General features: G+C 40.6%; 2 protein-coding genes across 11 annotated transcripts in view; one reads left to right on the plus strand and one right to left on the minus strand.

Annotated features, from left to right (window-relative positions):
- itfg1 (integrin alpha FG-GAP repeat containing 1) overlaps positions 1 to 6,033 on the minus strand; it is a 301,098-nt gene extending 295,065 nt beyond the window's left edge. The window contains exons 1-6 of the mRNA XM_054732563.2: positions 5,742 to 6,033; positions 5,301 to 5,385; positions 5,018 to 5,148; positions 4,406 to 4,463; positions 4,185 to 4,262; positions 4,006 to 4,100 (exon numbers count right to left, since the gene is read on the minus strand). Coding sequence (XP_054588538.2) covers positions 4,006 to 4,100; positions 4,185 to 4,262; positions 4,406 to 4,463; positions 5,018 to 5,148; positions 5,301 to 5,385; positions 5,742 to 6,018 — 724 coding nt within the window. The 5' untranslated portion in view covers positions 6,019 to 6,033. The remainder of the gene's footprint in view (positions 1 to 4,005; positions 4,101 to 4,184; positions 4,263 to 4,405; positions 4,464 to 5,017; positions 5,149 to 5,300; positions 5,386 to 5,741) is intronic.
- Positions 6,034 to 6,433: 400 nt separating this feature from the next.
- phkb (phosphorylase kinase, beta) overlaps positions 6,434 to 22,508 on the plus strand; it is a 218,366-nt gene continuing 202,291 nt past the window's right edge. For 7 of the 10 annotated variants that reach the window (XM_070554730.1, XM_070554736.1, XM_070554729.1 and 4 more), the window contains exons 1-2: positions 6,434 to 6,522; positions 12,386 to 12,472. In XM_070554730.1, the coding sequence (XP_070410831.1) occupies positions 6,459 to 6,522; positions 12,386 to 12,472 (151 nt within the window). In that variant the 5' untranslated portion in view covers positions 6,434 to 6,458. Of the gene's footprint in view, positions 6,523 to 7,785; positions 7,899 to 8,683; positions 8,950 to 12,385; positions 12,473 to 22,508 lie in introns of those variants that run through there. The other 3 variants (XM_070554732.1, XM_070554734.1, XM_070554733.1) reach the window with 3 other exon arrangements.

Consider the following 22,508-nt stretch of genomic DNA (forward strand, 5'->3'; position numbering starts at 1 on the left):
GACTGTCGGAGAAACAAACGTTACTGCGATCTGTGTTGTTACTGCCCTTTGATCTGCATTCAGTAAAGTGTTATTAAAGAAGGCACGGCAATTTTTAACCTTTTTTAAATGTGTAAACATTATGTTTGGATAGTACTGCAATAAAAAAGTGCTGCAATAATATCGCACACCGCAATATTAAGCCACCCTGAATCACCGCAGGGGGAATTCCTCAACCGCGACAGCCCTAGTCTCAAGTTCAGAGCGGGACAGAATGGGACTCAGCTTAGCAACGTTCCTGAGATGGAAGAAGGAAGAGCGAACAAGAGAACTGACATGAGAATCCAGGGTGAGAGCTGGGTCAAAGGTCATGCCAAGATTCCTCACAGAAGGTTTGGTGTGAGAAGCAAGCTGACCAAGAGAGTCTCTGACTTTGGGCAGCCATGCCCGACCCAGAACCTGACCCGTTCTCAGACCCATGAGTTCTGGCTGGGGCTTTCCTGCACACACTGATCTTATCAGCGACTCAACGCTGCTTGAGAAACACTGAAATAAGCTTTTGAGAAGAGACAACTAGGATCAAAAATAGCTACTGTGTCTTGGACATGTGGCCCCTTAGAGGGCTTCAAAAATACAATAAGCAGAATTAGATTCTGGATTAAAACATATCCTAGTCTGTGACACCTCAAAGGTCTTGTCGCGTCAGCAGAAGCTCTCTGTTTTTGTTGTCTTGTTTCTCAATTCACTGTTCCCTTTCAAAATGTTACCCCTAACTCAGTCATGATATCAATCATTGTGGGCACTCAGACGCAGAAGTGGGTCTCTTACTCATCAGTTTGGGTATATTTTAGCTCATTTTAAAGTTTTGACACACAGCTGCATCTTTATGCAGAACATACCTTCCCAGACCATGTAAGAGGAGGAAGTACAGGATTTAATTATCAAACTGCTCAGAAAACTGATCACTAGGGACGTCCTGATCAGGCTTTTTCTGCCCTCGAGTCTGAGTCATTTGATTTTGAGAACCTGCCGATACCAAGTCACGATCCGATACTTTCGATACATAAAAAAATAAATAAATAAGAAAAGGAAGAAACTGTTCCAGAATGTTCCTTATTTTTTACTTAACTCATTCACTGCCAATGACGACTAAAGTCGTCATTTGCGTTTTTTTTACTGTTTGAGCATCGGAACGAGCCCCCGCGCTGAGAGAACAAACATCTCAGCCCTGAAGCCGATCTTCATCCGCATACGTCACAGATCACATGATCAGGAAGCAACACATCCATGTGTTTGGAGATCGTTTTGGGCCGTTCCTGTAAAAAAAGTGAGGCGCGAACCGGAAAAGCGTCTGCCGATCACAATTCGACAACGGATAACGTTCGAAACACGCGGATTCTTCCTGATGTAAGAGGTGAGTCTCCTCTTTGTTTTGGTTGTTTTGGCATCGACATCATGCTAGCACGCAACGTTCTGTGACTCTTAAAAAAAACAGTAAAAACGGTGAGAAACGCTGGCAGCGAAGGCCGTTAGTGATCAGGAAACGGCTGGCAGTGAATGGGTTAATGACCTAATGACCTTTTTATTTTCATTTTTAACAACAGATCACTTCTGTGAGGTAGCTTGAACAATCAAGTAATAAATAACATAAATTCTTCACTTTTGGATTTTATTGCAAATATAAGAAGTCTAATATAAAAACAGATCGCACTTCAACTTAAATACCTGGCAGGGGTCTACTTAGCCTCGGCCTCCAAAATGCTTAGATACGCCCCTGGGCATGGGACGGAGTTTTGAAGATGATCTGAATTGTATCAACTATATAAATACTACATGCTGGTAAGTTATTGCTTTATACAGGTACAAGCGTGTAGTGGGATCAATCTACCTGCATTTTATTTTTTTAAGAACTTTGTTTTGTTTCTTGGTTTTTATTTTCCTATCTTCCTGTCCTGTCTGTCTCTGTTCTTCCTGCATCTCGCAGTCCTCCAGACAAACTCCTGCCTGCTTCCTTCTTTTTCACCTCGCAAGTAACTTTTTAACTAGCAGATCAAATTGATCTTTTGACCACAAAAGAAAGCGGAGTGTGCACTGCGCTGCCCGGCTGCGCCAGTGACGAGCGCTGCAGCGCGAGCGCGACCACACGTCATGCTCAAATACAGACAGAACTTACCAGAGGGTATCTGCAGGTTTAAGGGAGCCAAATTTAAGACTTTTTAAGACCTTTTTTAAGGCCACTTTGACCAAATTTAAGCTATTTTTTAAATTAAATTTAAGCTATAATTTCCAGCTATTCCCTGGAACAGGTGCTAACCACGCCGTGAATGTGGGATTAGCCATCCAGTTACCATTAATGTTGCCATGTCTTCCCCATGGCGCAAACTCCCACTAGTTTGCTCATCTAAAAATAGCCCCCTTTCACAACCAACCGAATGTGTACGGTTCCGCTTACATCATACACAAAAAATGCCAAACTAACTAGAAATTCACGAAAATTTTATAGAAATAAAAGAATCTTGTTTATTGGGTCTTTGGTCATTTAAGACCTTTGGAAACTATTTAAGGATTATTTGTCATTTTTAAGGATTTTTAAGGCCTTAAATTTGGAAAAGCTAATTTAAGACTTTTTAAGATTTTTTAAGGACCTGCAGATACCCTGTACCAGAGAGAAAATGAACGGACATGAATGACTGTGTGTTAATTATATATTTTTTGGGGACGCCACTTAGAAACTGAGAAAATGTTTCTGTGGTCGTGTGCAGAACGCAGCTGGAGTTCATGAATAATCAGCGGTCTGCCTGCTGCGGATCGGGAAGTAAAGCCAGAGTCCCGATGAGTCTGAAACCACGTGATCAGGTCAGATTTCCGATCATGTGAGCGGATCGGGGCATCCCTACTGATCACACTCAAAAGCGTTCACCTTGTCACACGAACAGAACTTCTCCCTCCATAAAACGCCCATCTTCTTTTGTCACAGCTGCCATTTAGACGTTTCTAGTCTGAACACTTTCATATCTTTATTTAGACGGAATTTATTCTGACAGTAACGGCAGCTTTTATGTTTTTAGTAGTTTTATTTTTTTAAGCGTTTTTGTTCTCTAAAAAAATTATTATTTATTTATATTATCTGCAAAGATAAATACTTCTGCTGACTTCTCTGGTAATTTTTTTTTGTGAATTACAAAAATCAGTTAGAAACCAAAATGGGTTTTGTGGCTTCCAGACTGAAAGTTAATGAAGCTCTAAAACAGCCACTGCTTTGTTTGGTATTGATGGAATAAAATGACTCTTTATCACACCCTGGCTTGAAGCCAACGTGGTGGGAGATACGTCTTGCCAGAATCAATCCCCAAACTTAATTCAGAGCAGAGCACCAATTTAAATGTACCGATCTGAGACGCAACAGGGAATCTCATCACTCCACCAACTTAGAACACTTGCAGAAGAAGACGTTCAAGATGTTCTACTCACAACAAAGTCAGATTCAGAGTAATTTAGTAACTATAAGCACATGAGCTGGCAGGTTTGTTTTTGAAGGTCGGTACACTATTATGACTTCACATGCATGACTGGAGGAGGTCTGTTGGCCAGGTAACAGAATTTGATGCAGTTGAATTATAGAAATCTGCTGTTTTTGATGCCTAGCATGATTACATTTTCATTTACATGCAGAAAATGCAAATGTAGTAATAATTATCATCAGAGTTTAAGTTGCCCCGCTCAATATTCAGTATTCTGTCTGACAAACTCAAAAACACAGAAACTTATGTTTATGTTTATTTATTTAGCAGACGCTTTTATCCAAAGCGACTTACAGTTTATAACCTGTAGGGCGTGTTGTGATCTGTGGGGGAAACCGGAGTACCCGGAGGAAACCCACGCTTGCATGGGGAGAACACGCAACTCCACGCAGAAAGGCCGCAGCCGAGTTTAGAACCTGCGACCTTCGTGCTGCGAGGCAACAGTGCTAACCACTGCGTCACCATGCGGCCCAACTTGAAACTTGGTGAACCATCAGAGACTCACCAGCAGCAAAGTCCCCGTTCAGGTCGATGAAAGCATTAGAATGAGGAATGCGCATGTGGACGGACGAATTCAAGGCCTTCTGCCACACCTGATTCCTACAGAGAATTCAGACGGATCAAACATGACAGCAGTGGAAATACAATAAGGAACAAGTAGGGAAACAGGAAGTTTGTATTTACCTGTTCGTAAGAAAGCAGACTTCAGTAGACGAAGCGTCGATGGCACCAAAAACATCCGGGATCATGTCCCCATTGAAACTGGAGTAAACCAAAAATGCTTTTAAAACAACAATCACACAGGCTTGAGCTGAATATAACTGTAAGAAAGCATGTAAATGTTGCACAGAGCAAGTCAGTGTCTAAGCATACTTCATCCAGAGGTCAATCAGATGATTACTTACTCCATCACTAGAGGCTGGTCTGTAAGGTTCTTACTCAGCATGACCCTATCACCCAGATCTGCACAGAAGGAACACAGATACCAGTCCCTGATAACAAATGTCTACAGAAGCACAGCTCTCAGCAGAATGGTCTCACTGGACTGGAACCAGTGCCTCTAGATGTTAACACAAGACCTTAAAGAAGTTGTATTTTTATTTATTATTGAACTGCATTTTAGTCAAAGATTGTTTTTAAACATTTAAAAAATTCTGGATGTCACCAATAATTGAAAATAATATCTTATTTTATGGTGAAACAATGCATAATACTACACACACACACACACACACCAGGGTTTTCCCCCCTGATTTGGAGTTCTGACACAAGTCTTCACACGACTTTTGACTGAACTTTGCAGGACAAGCACATGTAAAAAACAACAAATACAATAAATGTATGTACTGATATAAAAACAAGCCATTATTTACAGCATATTTCAAATTAACAGTTTAATTTAAAATGGACTTGCAGCTCAACTTGTAAAAAAAATCTATTTACAAACTAAAACCCCAAAACAACACAGTGATGTGACGCTGGAGTCTTTGTGAATCGTTTGCTTTAGTTAATCATACCTAACGTCTGGTTGTTTCCCCAAAAGATGAAAACTGTTGTCACGCTGGAGCTGATCTGAGCTGTAAGAAGGACATCCATCTGAGAGTCTCCATCATAATCTCCAGGAACTACACTGGTGATGACTGTTCCCCTGTAAATACAACATAAAACTTACTTTAAAATTAAAGTTAGAGGCAAAGTAATCAAAGTTACTTTTATATTATTATAGAACTTTTAAGGATGACATCTGCTATAAACAAAATAAATGAAAAAAAAAACACCAGATTTATTTTAAGTACCTACTTTGGCAAAATATCCTTTGTGATCTTGACTTTGGGTTTGAAGTAAGGAGAAGTGGAGTCAGCCAAGAATATCAAGAGTTCAGTCTCTGAAAAAGAACATTTAATACATCATCCATCAGTAGCTATGAACAGTCCCAACAGAGACATATCAACGGTGTTTATTACAGTCAATAACGGCAGAAGGGCCACTTAGGAAAAGGTCGTGATAATCCAGAAACCTAAATAATAATCAGCTTTCATCCCAGCCGTGTTTTTCTCAGTTGTTGTTTTTAATAAAAATGAATCAGGAAGCAACGTTTTCTTCAGGAAGCTACAAAAAAGCACACATTTTAGGTAAATTACCTATCTGATATTTCTAAAAGCAATCTTCTTAACTCTAATTACACATGTATAGGTGACAGGCTGTAGCATAAGGTGTCTGAGGATGGTAAACAGAACCTACGTTCTCTGATGATGAAGATATCCGTCTGTTTATCTGAGTTCAAATCACCAAACGCCGCCACCGTCCCATTATTCGCACTTCCAAAAAGCTCGGCTGTTACATCCTGAAGAGCTACTGTATTGTATTTTCCCAGAATAAAAACCAAAAACGCCAAATGGTTTAATTTAAATGCCCACATCCTGCTACAGGTGCAGCTATTCACAACATCCACTGGTCGTAATACGGCACACTGCTTTACAGCTTCGAGAAACAGGAATTTATTCTGGTAAAATAACATGTTACAGCAAATATTGAACTTTACTTTCATGTAATTGGTTTATTTAATTTACTCATGTTGCTATGTAAAAGAAAGTTGCTGAAATAAAGGCAAATAATTCCATTACGATAGGTTTTTATTTACGTCACTGTCGTGAGCATGATTAGCTACACGGTTGACAGCAGTGTAAAGCTAATGAACGTAGGATAGAAAAACGCAGAAACGTACTTTCAAAATAAAACAAAGTTGTTGTTCAAACCAGACGCAGACTGAAAACAAAACACTATTATGGTTAATGAAGGGTTTAAATACAACTAAAATTTTAATATGTTGTTTAATTATGGTCTACATAATCATCGGTGCTCATTTAGAAGGCTTGCTGTTAACCTTTGCGTTTTATTTTGAAATACCCAAATCTGCCAATTTCTTGAACTTTCTCTTGGAGCTGACTCTGTGTAAATATGGCGAGCATAGCAGATGTCGGCTGGAAGCTCCTGGAATTCAAAGCCCGTTCAAAAAGATCAGGTCTGACTCTTTCTTTGCATGGTTAAACAGAACGTGACACTTCCGGTCGCTTCTCTTGTGCCAGTGCTTGTGCTTGTAAAGCGTCTTCATCCGAGCTTCAGTGTGGCTCGATGTGTACAACTTGTCCACTGCGGTGATGGTTCAAGCACGAAAGGTCAGGGGTGCACTTGCAACACTCAGTCGCTATTTTAGGATCTTCTCACTAGTTCTCGTTTCTCTTACATCTCACTGACATTTAGGTGTCCCGTGTTATTTAATTATGTTCAAATCTACAAACACACACATGGAAGTAAATGACTCAAAACTGACACTTGGCAGTAGAGATGCACCGATGCTGTTAGGAAGAGCTGAAACAGGCTTCAGCTTTTCTTTTACATGTTTGACCTGCTGATACAAATTACTGAACTGATTTGTCTCAAATAACTATAAACACACACAGAGATTCCTTGTAACCTAAATAACCATTTTGTAGGTGGGGCAAACAAAGCTGGGCTCAGGGCGTTTAAATCAGTTGACTGAAACTGACATTTTGTGGCCAAAAGGCTGAATTACCATTGTAAATGATATATTGTTGCACCTTCCACGGACCAACAACATACAGGCTAGATTAACTGGTGACTAAATAGGTGTGAGTGAGTGTGCGACTAGTTGTTTGTCTGGCGGATGGCAGTTCAAACTGATCCAGGTTCTATTGGAGGTCAGAGGATTTTTCCTCCCCACTGTCGCTACGTGCTTGCTTAGAATAGGGATTGCTGTAAAGTCAGTGACTCTGTACAATTTGCTGAGTTTCCACACAATGGAAATTTTTAACTAATTAGCATAATGAATTGATCTCAATTGGAATGCTTAATTTATGAAGTACATTGTGATGACTCTTGTTTTGATTTGGCGCCATAAACTAAGAGAACTGAACTGCATTGACTAGCGGCTTGTCCAAGGTGCCCCCCCTCACCTGATGACTGCTGGAGATGGTCACCACCTCCCTCTCTGTGACCCTAGTGAGGATGAGGCAGGTAAAATAACAGATAGATGGATGCTTGGAGCTCTAACTCTAAGTCTACCAGCTGGATCTCCTGTAACTAACTTATCTGGCAAACTTAAAACCTATAAAATTAGATGAAGTTTAAAAGCACAGAGACATCTTAACTGAATGAGTGAATTACTTTGAGGATGATCCTGTTTATAATCGTTCAGGACCTCTGCCACTCATTGTCTTAACCAGATGTTGGGTAGCTTTTGTCTAGCAGTCATCAGGCGAGAGGCGGGGGACACCCTGGACTGGTCTTAGTCCATCACAGGGACACAAACACACATACTCACACCTGGGGACAAGTTGGATCCTACAATCAACCCAACATGCACGCCTTTGGTCTGAGGTAGGAAACAGGAGGACCCAGAGAAAACCCACACATGTGCAAGGATAATAACATCCTAACTCCGCACAGTCGTCCTGCAGCTGGGATTCAGAAATGCATAACATGCATCAACTTCATTTCAAAATTTACAAACATACATCTTTATCTTATTTATTTAGGTTATTCACTCCATGGAAGCACAAGGAATGAAACGTATTTCTCTTAAAAACTACTTTTTAATACTTTCCTCAGACCAGTTGTAGTTTTTTTTTACACCTCTGACTACATGCCAGGGAGGCTCGCAGTGCATTGTGGGTAACATACAACATCAAATTAGATAAAATTGTAATTAAGACTTCTGGTTAACTTGATTATTATGATTCTTGAAGTAAAAATGTCATGAAAGTGATTTCAGTGCTTGAGTGAATAAGTGTGCAGTGATGGTGAGTTCATGGCCCAAGAAAACTAGTCAGATTTATGAGTTTCAGATTAGGTGATCACCAGTTAAACCAGTGCTGATTACTGGTGGATTCCAGCCGCCAGGTGATCATCTGGATACATCTCTACTTTAGGGCACCAGACTAACACAAACCTGCTGACAGCACGTATTCAGACAGGATTCACCTTAAACCGATAATAAAACATGAAGCAGTTCTGGATTTTACTCAATATAAACATTTTTATCTAAATCAGATCAGGAGATTGATTAAAACAGCTTTCAGAAAACAACAATTATGTAATTCTACAATTGTATTAATGACTGTTGTAATTATAAATATCATAACTGTATTTCTCTCAACAGTTACCATAACTTCCAATCCAACGCGTTTAAAGTGCACTGTGATTTTGTTTAGCATGTTGATGATGATGATGGCGGTGATGATCACAGAGTGTAATTGACTGATGATTGGTGCATGTCTAAAATCTAACTCCGTGCTACTAACTCCTTCCTGTGAATTGCTGTAGATTTCTGAATTAGCTGAGAGAGACGATTGGCCTTAATTTCACCTATTGAGAATGGCTGTTTCAGTGGCTGCCAAAGCTCGGTCCCATCCTGAAGTTCTCAGACTCGGTAAGTAAGAGCCTCAGATCCGTGCACGAGATCAGAAGGGTCTCGTTAGTGCACTCAGCGTTTCATTCGGCTCCTTTTCAATGTTTAGTTTGTTTGAAAATAAGATTATTTTTGTCTTTCACAGATAATGGTTCACAAAGACATTTCTACGTTATGAGAAAATGATATAAACTGAGATGTAACCATTTTAATTCTGTCGCTGGCCCTTTAAATCCTTGACAGGACTCCTCTTGTTCCTTAACTGAATGTAATGATTCAAATGAACACAACTCGGTACACATGCTCTCACACTTCTTATCTGACAGATAAACCAAATCCATAGTTTCTTCCTGTTTTAGATGGCCCCGTGACATTTTTTTTTCACTCGGGTCAAGTGAAAGTGTTCAGAGAAAGACTAGAGAGGGTTTGTAGGTCCCCGTTGTTTGTAGTTTAATGAACCGCTCAATGGATTTTAATGAAGCACAGCCAACCAAATAACTGGGAGGGAGCCTACGTTCACACTGCAGGCCTCGATGCTCAATTCCCATTTATTAGAGTAAATGTGATTTATTTTTTTTTTGTGGCTGTTTGCACTATGACTGAAATACAACATCAAACTCTCCAGTGTGAACGCTTTGCGGCCCCAAAGCGACCCGCATGCGCAGAAGACAAGAAGTCACAGTCGGTCGAGCTGAATCCAGGAGGGGCGGAGTTGTGATGTTAAAGTTTCCACTGACAGTTTCTCCACAGGATCAGGATCACACCTGTTAATTCTTCCGTTTTGGGCAGGACAGTGGCGGTGCCAAGGGGTGCTAGGGGGTGCTATAGCTACCTCTGGATTAGTCATTGCACCCCCAAGTTAGAAATTTTTTTTTACAATTTAATTTTAATTTAACGTGTGGATGTTAAAAATAAAAAACATGTTCATCTGACCAAAGAGACGTGATCGAAACAGATACCGCATAGAGGAGAGCCAAAAAGGCTGCGAGTTTAGCGAGCTTCAAAAGTAGGAGCCTTTAACGTAGATACGCTTCTATAAATCTGGCCTTGTGGTAAGTAGTAGCTACGCTGCCTGGCAAGAGGAGAGGGTTCTGCAACGTGACGGGCAGCAGTAGCTCAGGAGGTACAGCTGGCTGTCCAGCAATCGGAAGGTTGCAGGTTCAATCCCAGTTCCCGACATAGAACGCTGCTGTTGTGTCCTTGGGCTAGACACCCAACCCTCCTTGACTACTGGTGGTGGTCAGAGGGGCCAGCCTTGCCTCTGTCAGTGTGCCCCTGGGCAGCTTTGGCTACAGTGTAGCTTATTATCACCATTGTGTGAATGGATGAATGATGCACTGTAGTTTAAAGTACTTTAGAGTCCTATGGCTCTATAAAGCACTGTACAAGTGCAGGTCATTCATTATATATATATATATATATATATATATATATATATATATATATATATATATATATATATATATATATATATATATATATATATAATTCATTTGTAGTCACTTTATTTATGAATCTTTACAAGCTAATGAATCTCAAAGTATACGACGGGCATAGTCAAAACTCACGTTATTACAAATTAAAACTGAAGAACAGCGTGCGTGTGATTCAGGGTGCAAAGTGGATTAGAAAATAACTTATAGCTCCATTCACTTAAAGTCTCTTTCCGGAGTATTTCACTTCTCTGATGGCACCATCTAGTGGCTGACAAGCATATCACACAAAAAGTCTCTCGCTCTGGTTTTTGAAGATGGCGAATTCACGTTTCTGTTTATAAATGTGCTTCTGTAGCCGACAAACAGCTACGACACGCTGTTTTACGAGTATTATTCTCATGTTATGTTGCATTCTCATATATTTATATGTTAGGGGCTTACTTGTCCGTGAAAAGTTCATCAGCTCTGCGTCAGTCGGGGTATTCCTTAAATTTGCAACGTAAGCGGTAGTCTAACGCTATTGGTTAGTTCTGGTTGGCGCTCAGTTTCCTGTGGAGCTCTGCAAGGTAGGGGGCGTGCTTAGCCCAAAACAAAAAAAAGACATATTGCTTACATTATATCACAGTACATGAAAAGATAATCACTGTTACGGCTTTCTGAAAAATCATACATAATTTCTGAGAGGGGAAAACTCCGGAAAGATACTTTAAATAAATGTTCTCTTTGTTCCGGGGACCCATGAGCCGACTGGTATACAGGTGCTGCTATCACACACACACACACACACACACACACACACACACGCACGCACGCACGCACGCACGCACGCACGCACGCACGCACACACACACACACACACACACACACACGCATGCACACACACACACACGCAAACACACACACAGCTTCTTGGATTACAGTAAATGTTTCTGCCATAAAAATAGGATCATTTTTTGTTTTTATCTCCAGACCATTTCCCAGACCTGTCTGTGTTTAGGCATTGTGCAGAACTGTGTGTTGGATGATGATGAGGAGGATGATGATGATGATGATGATATTTTTAGAACAAACATAAAACCAAGAGAATTTAAAACAAAAACCTGAACGTCCAAAGCTTGGTGTCAAGCTCTAAATAAAAATAAAAGCAGCATTTCTGAGAATGTCTTTGCTTTTTCAAAGTGACAAAACCACCTTTATTGAGAAGACGACATGAACATGTAGAAAACTGCAGTTCTGAGCTCCACTCCAGTTGATGGAATCCCAAAGCAGTCACTTACAGCACTAATAACGTGGTTTCCATTGGTCCTCATGCCTAATGTGAGTCATGGGAATGTTTAAAGCCAGTCCAACACCGAAAACTCCCGTTTCCCTTTTCTGTGCTGATGTTTGAAATGAAAATTATTCCACTCTGCTCTTTTAAAGTGTTAAAACTGGCTTTGTGGCTTGCTGCAGCTTTTAAGCTGATGGAAATTATGCTAATTTGAGTAAGAATGTGAATTTTTCAGTACCTGTGGTGCTGACCCAAGGTCGGAGCCATTAAAATGCAAATCTAACAAAGAGAAAAGTGTCTGAAAACCAGAGGGCGCCTTATAGGAGCGGGTGGAGGGGTTCCTCCCGCACACTCGGCTCTGAGGGGGGATGAATGCCTGCTCCAGTGTCGCTGTGCTGTTGGAGTGTGAAGCTCTGGCCTGACTTGTTTTTGTGCTCAGCCCCTTTGTTGCAACACGAAACACTGAAATTCACTGCTTGTGTTTTCGGCTCCCTGCTTATTTTTTGTGCTCTTCTCAGAAAGCATATTCATTTACATTTTTAAAGTCATTTTAATGAATTTAACCATGTTTACTTTTGAACTTTTTTATTTTCATGAAGTAGCTTTCTTACAGTCATTTATTTCATTTAAGTTTAAGAAGAGGAGGTAAATGTGGTAAACCTAAAGAACCTCCTCTGAGACTTGTTCTGGGGGAGCTGTCCTGATCTGGACTTTGAGCTGATGTGTGTGTAATAAACGTGTCCCTCCTTAGGCTCCATCTACGAACCTCTGAGGCTGTCCAGTCTCCAGCGAGATGATGAGCCTCTGTGGGAGAAGCTGGACCGTTACTACAATGCAGGTACGTACACTCACCTTCTCTTTAATGACATAATAAGGATATTTGCCCCGGACATGTGGTGGCCCTGCTGAGAGCCATGAAGAGTGACATGTCTTATTTTGTTCATGATAAGTGACAATTTAAAAACATTTTTATTGCTGCATAATGAACTCGTGTGTATTAAGTCTATTTGCATTTGTTTCCCTCGCCACTGCATAAAGTACGAGGTAGTTTTAAATGGTAATTAGGCCAAGTTAAGTGTATTTCTGTACAAAGGTTAGAAATGTTCTCTTACCTGTTGTAAACAGCTTCCTGAACAGCCTCCGTTCAGAGAAACAGAGTTCACACCCTACAGGACTGATGAGCTAACGGTTAGGCTAAACTCATTACAGATCCAAACTGACTGCTGCAGTCATGAAGTTCCTCTCATCTCCATAATCCATGGAAGGGTATTTTATAAATGTTTAAACTGCTATAAGTTTGAATAAAACTTTATATACAAGGTATAGTGTGGTGATTGCGTAGAATCTCAGTCATCCAAGCCTGATAATCTAGTGTGGTGTGTATTGCAGAACATTCAGAAGTGAGTGTTAGTGACACCAGAGCCTCCAGATGTCTGGGCAGCAACAGTAAAACAAAAGTGTTGTTTACCCAAAGATCGACTCGCGTTGTTCTCTGCTGCTTCATTAAGACTTAATGCTCGGATTGAGCTTTGTGACTTTGGGAGTCAGTCAGTCATAAACTTGTGTTTTACACAAACACAGATCTAATGGTCTGTAGTCTCCGTCTCCTGAATTACTTTTGGCTCCTGTTTTTCTAAAATAGAACCACAAAGTAGAAAAAACTGTCATGGAAAAGGCTAATAAAGGTATATATATATATATATATATATACACACACACACATATATATATATATATATATATATATAGATATATATATATATATATATATGTGTGTGTGTATATATATATATATATATATATACACACACACACATATATATATATATATATATATATAGATATATATATATATATATATATATATATATATATATATATATATATATATCTATATATATATATATATATAGATATATATATATATAGATATATATATATATACTGGGTATTTACTTTTATTAGTTGTACACTTTTTTAACACAGAGGTGTTTTTTTCCCACTTGGCTCTGCTGCTGTTTTGGTCAGAGCTGTTGGATTCATGCTGATGCATGAACATTTAACCAGTGTTATTTTAACTAGAGTGGATACAAATGCCCTCTCTAGTGTTCATTTAAAGCTGCAATAGCAAATCTGCAAACAAGCTAGATTTTAAGGTCACGGGACACTCACCCTAACCCTTGGGTGTCTTCTGCTGGAGCCAGACACCCATCTTTCCAGAGGAAACGAGATGGCGCTAAACACCAGTGGCCCTTTCTAGGTCCAAATGTCTTTTGTTTATCTGTGACTTCAAATGGTGTTTTTGTTTTTGGGACTATGTTATTTTGTCCTAAAGTTGAAGTGGAAGCAGCTGTTCCCCCAGGCGTATCAGCGTGATACTGCCGCCACGGCGTGTGTAGGACACGCCGTGGCGGCATGGCATTGGGGGAATTTTGCGGCATTGGTGCCGCCACGCTTGGTAGTAAAATTACCGCAGTGACTTCTTTGTGAATGCATATTATACCTTGGCGCAACAGAGGGAGGTGTCATGATCACGTGGGGGGTTACTGCCGAGCTCCGGACGGCAGCTAGATTGAAAATGAAAGTAAACACTGGCACAAGTTTTGTTTTGGTAAATAGAATCAGCCGAGATGATAAGCTGGAGCGATGCAGCGTTCCAGGAGTTCCTCTCAGTTATTGTTGGAGCTCAGATCACCAGAGACTGCACAGCGGCATAAAGGCTCCCTCGTGCCGCCACGGCGTTGTGGCTAATTGGTGGCATTGTTTTCTAAAAGAGCCTTCCTTCTCAGATATTATTGAGCGGAGAACCTCTCACACCAGTGGTGTTCTGTTGCTGAATATGTGAGTGTGTTATGAGCGGAGGACCCGGGGACGTGCGGCAGTTTGGTGAGCCTGACAACCGGATGGTCCAGTAGTTACTTTTGGTTCAAAGCATGTTATTGGCAGAGGTTTTTAGACAAATCTGAGAGAACCACTTTATTTATTGATTTATTTTTCGATCTCCACAATATATTAATAGCTATACTATGTTAGAACGTTGTTTAGAGGCATGCACACATGTTGAAGCTATACTTTGTGTTCCACATTTGCGATCGCAGCTTTAGTACTGAGTTTTTGCAGGGTATGAAAATGGAGAAGGTGTTTCTGTGCATTAAGATTTAAAACCATTTTTCCATGGTAACGATTCCACCCTGCTGCCATGCGGTCGACGGGAGTGTGCACGGGCAGCACGGATGAAACAAGCTACACAGAAAAGAAACAATGCTTTTGTTTATGAAAGTTTTGCTCATAATAGTGGTTTTGAAAAAAGGAAAAAGCTGAAAGAAGTCAGAGGACAAGCGTGCTGATGGAGGCCAGTGCAGGCGATAATTCTAAGATATGTAATCAGCAAAGGGGCTGCAGCTTCCCTGCAGCAGAGATAAATACACATTAGCACTGATTGCTGAATTACAGCAGCTGTGAGTGCAGCACTGTGACAGTAGCAACACACACACACACACACACACACACACACACACACACACACACACACACACACACACACACACACACACACACACACACACAACCCCATCTTACAACTACACAGCTTAAGCTAGCCCTTTTTGCTGCAAGTCTGACAGACGTTAAACGGGGGAGAAGTGTCTTTGTAGCAGTTTGCGTTGCGGGGATGTTTGACATGACATGAGGTGAGAAACTAGATCGTAAGCCACCTTCACAGTAAAATCTTCGTTTTCCATTTGCTTTGCCTTTTGGTGATGAACTGGACTCAATCTGCGTTTTATTTTAGAGAAAAGTCAATACAAGTGATACGATACAGAGAGCAACAGAGGGAGCGGGCCAAGCGTTGCACTTCATCTGTCCAGATAGCACTGGCTCTAGTGTTCACAGGGAAGATGCAGGTTCTGCTCCTGGGTTTATGTGACTGTTAGGTTCTGATAGAGGAGCTCAGCATGTTGTCCCTGAGGGTTGGTGCTTATGGTTCCATGTTGGGCTGAGGCTGGACTTTTTGAGCAGGTTTTGTAAAAAAGGCAAAGGCTCATGTTACAGTAGAGCAGACAAGTCTTGGCGTGCTGCTTGACTGGTGGCCCATTGAGAGTCACGTCTCTGTTCTTGTTTCTGACACGTCTGATGACCCAAACTCGGATCTAGAGGTGGTGAGATAAGGTGCTTTTATTAAGGATGTATTGAACTTTTAACATGTATTCGTTTTGAAACTAACATTATAAAATACAGACCGCTTTATTATTGAAAGGCCAAATGTAACAGGCTAGTCCCTGCCTTGAGACGACTCTTGTCGTGATTTGGCACTATATAAACTGTTTTATTAATAATCAACTCTCTAGTTTATAGCAAACAACAAATTATTTTACACCCAGATTTCACAATTTCTTTCAGATACAAAGATTCTGATAAACATCGAGCTTACATCACACCACCTACACATCACACTCCATCACCGCATGCCCACTCCATCACATCTCATTATTCACATCTTGTCATGTATAATCATTGGTTTAGAAAAGAATAAAATTCCTTTTTAACTATATACCTGACTGTCTGAATTAATACGAAGTGTGTTTATGGTCCCTGAACAAGTAAAAGTAACTATAATCTTCTGATTAAACTTCAAAGATCAATCAGGTTGATATTTCATATTTATATGGAATCATCACATCTTATTGGTCATAATTAATTAGCAGTTGTTACGCTATGAAGTGTGACCGCTACAAAGTGGCAAGCCAAACCAGTCTTATTCAAATCATTTCCCGACGTTTTCACAAAGCTACAATTCTAATCCCAGCCTGATCAGCTGCGATTAAAACTACGATCCGACGGCAAATTCTGGACGTAATTCCGAAGTTCATACCGGAGATAATATATTTTTGGTTAATATTCCAGACATCGCGTCTGAAGCTGTGTTCGTTTTAGTGACCCGTGCATAGTGGCGTGACTTGGCATAAAAGTGCTACAGTCACAGCTCCGTGCGGAAGTGCGATCACGAAGTACATTCCGTCAACTACCGCTATACCGACTAATTACTACGAGAGCCTTTGTGTGGTACGCCGTATTCTGCTGAAGGGCTTTAAAATTTTAGCAATTTGAACCGAACATCTGGGCTTATCAATCCATGCCTGCTAACGTGATAAGCAAAGCTAGCATTGCTAACGTGAAGCACGGTTAGATACCGCCGCTGAATCAGATTCAGCGGCGGTATCAGCCAACTGTCGCAGTGACTGTCTGCGTCTCTACTCGCTATCCCTACGGGGTAAAGCTCTGGCGTTTTTAGCCGTATTTAGTCCTCTGCTACTGAGAGACAATCTCTCTCTACTCGGCAATTTCGCCATTTTGGCTCTGCGTCCCTCTCGTGTGTAGAAATGACATATCCTACCCCTCCCTCATTGTCTTGCTCTCTTGGCACTCAAACGCCTTCTCTTGGCATCTCCATGGCACAAACCTTCTTCCTGTCTTTCTGTGATTCTTGTGGTAAATTATCATGCTTTGTTTTTCAAACCTTGTAGCACACTTTTAGCACTATTCTAGCATTGCTTGTATGTCTTATTGCTCCCATTTTAGTTGCAGGTTAGTGATGTATCCTTTTATGTTTTTGAAGTAAATTCTTAATGAACTCATTTTAATATTTTCACAGATCTTGTATTTTCAACAAAATTCTACTTTTAATTTTCAGAATAAATTAGTTTTAGCCATAATAAATGGAAATATGAAAGTGAAAACAACATTTAGTAGGAAGCTCTGAATAAAGCCAAAATATTCAGGCTAATTACAGTGTTGCTTGTGGGACGTGATTGCTGTTTGTTTCACAAACCGTTTGAATGAATGTTGCTTCATTACATCATAGACTGGTGCTGGTTGTGTTCCAGGCCAGTTCCTAATATAATTTAACAGGAAAGAGTTTGCTAATGTTATGAATAAGTCATAAATGTCACTAAATGTGCCTGACCACTGTAATACGATGAGTATCCCTTTGTATGGGAAATAGCTGGCCCCAGTCTCACTGTGTGGTCAGTCAGCATGAGCCCAACCAGAAAAGTCTATAAAATAGCCTTTCAGCTGGGCTTCACTTTACTCTTTGAGGTTGAATATCGAATGGCCTCCCTCGCATCTCTAGTACTTAGTTAAGTACATCAATTACCCCAATTTTTCAAAGAGTTAATTTAAAGAAGAGCTTCGCTGCGCCCTTGGGATACAGTAAAGCAGCAAGCTAATGGGCAGATTCATTAAAAGATCCAATAAGCACTCATCTCTCCTGCTGTGGTTTCACGCAATAGTCTTGAAATGTTTGAATGTAAATTAGAGTTTTTGCAACCAAACGACTTGTATTTTCTCCTTCGTCACTGTCCTTTACCTGTAGCATGTATTTACTTAATTATTCTCATCTGATTGCTTGGTAGATTATATTAATATTGGATTGGAGTCTCTCAGAGACCAAATGTGGCTCATAGCAGTGATGGCAAATGGATTGGGATTGCTGAACCACATAGATGAAGAGGATTGTACAGATGATGTCTGCAGTGACACATTTGCAAGAAAACGAATTGGAGGAAATAAGCTATAATCCGTAGAATTTATGATTAGACACTGATGTTCCTCTGACAGAATTACAAAAATGGAAATGACTAAAATATTGGACCAGTGTTCCTTTTGGGTCGAACACATGTAATTTTCTAAACAAAGGATTATTAGAACCTAGGAATGTTCCGATTAAGATTGTTTTTGTCCAATGTGGAGTCAAGTCAAGTTCAAAGAAGTGATTTCTGATACTTGAAGAACTTAGTTCATGTTTTGTTTCTGGTATAGCAGACATGCAGACAGCAAAATAAAAGTACATTAAAGTTCTTAAACCCAGTGCATGTGAGTTTATGTAGAGGTGCAGGGACACATTTAATCTCAAAGGTGCTTCTTCCTGCAAGCTGATGTCTTCTCACCATTTATTTTTTATTAACGGTGTTTAATAAGGAGTTGGTTGTTAACATGTTGTATTCATCTCTAATTAGTTTTAGGTAAACACTGCTATTACCAGTCGGTAATATTAGATATTCCAGCTATGTTTATAAACCATGTTTCAAACTGTGTTCATGAGTTCAGTTGAAAGAAGTGACTACTAAAACAGACCAGTTAGACTTCATACCCGGATAAGGAAATCCCTACTCAAACTTTTTATGTAATTACAGATACTGCTGCTGCTGATTAATGAAAAAACAGAGTTTATAGATCCTTAATAAAGTATCACAGGCTTAGAAACACGTCACAGCTCATTGCCGGACTTTTATTTGTTGTTTCATCGCAACTTTTGAACTTTTCTTGCCTGAATTGGACCAAAAAGAGCGCCTTGATGGCCGCTCTCGTGGTCTGCCCGTATCTATTTTGTTCTACATGTTTGTGTGTTTATGTCTATGTTTCAGGATGCTGGGGCATTGACAATAACGTTGATTCTGAAAATCTGAAACTACGCTGATCAGTTGTTTTCCAGGAGTAAGTTGTGTTTAGTCTCACCTCAGGTCATTGTGCAAATTAAACACAGAAGCAGCAGATATACCTGCTATGAACCAGGTGTGCGGAGTGGTGTGTGTCCTGTGTGTTACGGCTGAATGGACCATTTTCACTCTTCAACACACTTCTGGCAGATATGACACAGCCCATTAGTCTTCTCTGATGGAAGGAGGGTGTGTGTGTGTCAGCAGTATATGGCTTGTGTGTTTTCATTAGGCAGTGTGTGTTTGCGTGTTGAGAAAATTACAAAAGACAATGCGAGAGCTTAGTGCATGCAACAGGTGTAGCTCTCAGTTAAAACCAATTTGTTGCTATCAGTGAGCACAGCGTTGCCTACAGCGGCGGCTTCATGGAAACCTCATAGATTGTTAGAAAAGCTCTGCCAGATTGCTGCGTGCGGAGAATGCAGCCCTAAATACTGAGCTGGTTTAATTGTTGTGTTGGGTGGTGGCTGGAAGCGCTTGTCCAATTCCAGCTGGGAACAAAGCCAACATTGTTATCTCCACCACACAGACCCTCTTTTCAATATACCTGCTTTCTTTCGGTTTCTGGGAGGGGAAAAGGTGGAGAAGGGTGAGGCTGGATGACAATCACAAATCCAACCAGCTCTTTAAAAAATGATTTTTCTTTCCGTAGTTTGTTTTGGAGCAATGCCTCGAGCTCGGGGGAAAGCTGTGGTGTTGAGCTTCTGCTGCTCCTGCGATTAGGGGCTATGTTTCCATTATTGAGAAAATAAAACTTTCCCTTCATCTCCTTCATCACTCCATCTTTTCTCTCTGCTAGTGTTCCGGTCTCAGACTGCTCTGGCTTCTCATTCATGCGGCGTTATGGTTCCACTCACTGACTGGGCCTGCTTCCTGATAAAACTGGAGGCAGGCTCTGCTGTCTGACTCACTCTGATTTATAGAAGAAGCTTTTAACTGTAATACTTTATAATTCAACCTTACAAAAGAATATATCCCATATTATCAATGTAACATTGTAATATCTCTGATCTTATATCTTAATATCTTTTTTTAGCAGTTTGCACAGCGTTTTTGGCCTTTATGTGTCTGTTTTATTCATTTTAATGAGTAACTAATGAATAATACATAAATAAATGTGATGTGAAAATGTAAATATGAAATAAAAAAATGTGGTATTTTAATGTAGGTTTTGATATTGTTCAGCATTCCTTTATTATAGTTTTTACATTCCTTTGTAACATTTCTCAGGCAGCAAAACATGGATGGTTGTTATGATGGATGATAAATGACCCGCACTTGTGTAGCGCCTTACGGAGTCAGAGGACTCTAAAGCGCTTTACGCTACAGGGTTTATATCGTAAGGGTCCATATTGGCGCATGAACCTTTCCTTATGCCGGCAACAGAGGCGAATGAATGCCTCCACCCATGCACTAGTCCCTGTGAAATGAAAAAGTTATATTTTATATGTATACGTTTCAATATAAATGTATAACAAGCCTTTTACTATTAAAATTGTGTATATATTTGTTAAATCAAAAATGTAAGCGAGTTACTACCCGCTAGCCACCGAAGCTGCAACTTCTAAGCAACTAACCAACCATAGCTAACTGTTTTGGATATTAAAAAAATATTTCAGATATCAGCCCGATAGCTAAAATTAGTTGACTTACATTTAAACTGGAAGTTTGCACCGGAAGTCAAATTCAAATTCAAATTTTATTTGTCACATACACAGTCATACACAGTACGAAATGCAGTGAAATGCCTTACAGTATACAGCCAGAGCTGCTGGCTCCTGGTCCGCCATCCTTTTGAAAACACCGTGGTGTATTCTTGGAAGGTTTTGACTGAAGGAAGGCAGCAAGGCACCTCCCGTGTGTCCTTGCTCAGCTAGCTTAACAGTTAACAAACGGAGAACAGAAGCCTCGGTAGAACATGAACATTGGAACACGCCTTGGTGGTTCCTGATGACGTACCTCCCAGGCATCTGGGGTGGGGCCAAGACATCAAGGTGCTGTTCCTTTTTAAATTGTGTATATATTTGTTAAATTAAATGTATAAGCAAGTTACTACCCGCTAGCCACCGGAGCTGCAACTACTAAGCAACTAACCAACCATAGATAACTTATTTGGATCTTAAAAAACAACATTTTTAAGTAGTTGACTTACTTTTAAACTTGAAATTTGCCCCCGAAGTAGCTGCCGGCTTCTGATACGCCATCCTTATGAAAATACCGTGTTGTATTCTGGGTAATTTTTGACCAAGGCTAGGCTACAAGACACCTCTTGTGTATCCTCGCATTGAGAAATACCCAGGGTGTTTCTCAATGCCAAGGAACCTTGCCTTGATGTCTTGGCCCCGCCCCAGTTGCCTAGGAGATATGTCATCGGGAGCCGCCAAGACGTGTTCCAATGTTCATGTTCTACCAAGGCGTTTGTTCTCCGTTTGTTAGTCGATTAGCTAGCTGAGTGAGGATACACTGGAGGTGTCTTGTAGCCTAGCTGCGGTATTTTCAAAAGGACGGCGGATCAGAAGCCGGCAGCTACTTCGGGGGCAAATTTCAAGTTTCAAAGTAAGTCAACTAATTTAAAATGTTTTTTTTTTTTTTTTTTAGATCCAAAGAAGTTATCTCTTTGGTTAGTTGTTTAGTAGTTGCCGCTTCGGTGGCTAGCGGGTAGTAACTCACTTTTATTTTTAATTTAATAAACATATACACAATTTAAAAACTAAAAGGCTCGTTATATATTTATATTGAAACTAATACGTATAAAATATAATGGTGTCTCCCGTCTCATGTGACGTTACGTCACCGCCGTGGAAGCCGCGGTCACGTGATATAAGTCTGTTCCATTTAATAGCTTTCTTTGACCAAGGAAGGACAGTGTCCTCGAAAGCAAGGCGGCTGGCCTCGCAAGACATCGCCTCGCAAGGCTAGGCGCCTTGACATTGAGAAACACCCCCAGAGTGACTCTAACTGTGTTTCAATTAAATTCACCCCACGTGCAACCGTGCAATATATGGAACAAAAGATAAATTCCCCTTAGATGTTAATATGGTTTTAACCAAACTATAATATAATATAATATGGGGTGACGGTGGCACAGGAGTTAAGTGCTCGCCCCGTAATCGGAAGGTTGCTGGTTCAAGCCCCGCTCAGTCTGTCACTGTTGTTGTGTCCTTGGTCAAGACACTTAACCCACGTTGCCCGCTGGTGGTGGTCGGAGGGACCAGTGGCGCCAGTGCTCGGCAGCCTCGCCTCTGTCAGTGCGCCCCAGGGCAGCTGTGGCTACATTGTAGCTCATCCCCACCAGTGTGTGAATGTGTGTGTGAATGGGTGAATGACTGACTGTGTTGTAAAGCGCCTTGAGGGGTTTCAGGACTCTAGAAGGCGCTA

This window comes from Nothobranchius furzeri, chromosome 9, assembly GCF_043380555.1.
Source record: "Nothobranchius furzeri strain GRZ-AD chromosome 9, NfurGRZ-RIMD1, whole genome shotgun sequence".
NCBI lineage: Eukaryota > Metazoa > Chordata > Actinopteri > Cyprinodontiformes > Nothobranchiidae > Nothobranchius > Nothobranchius furzeri.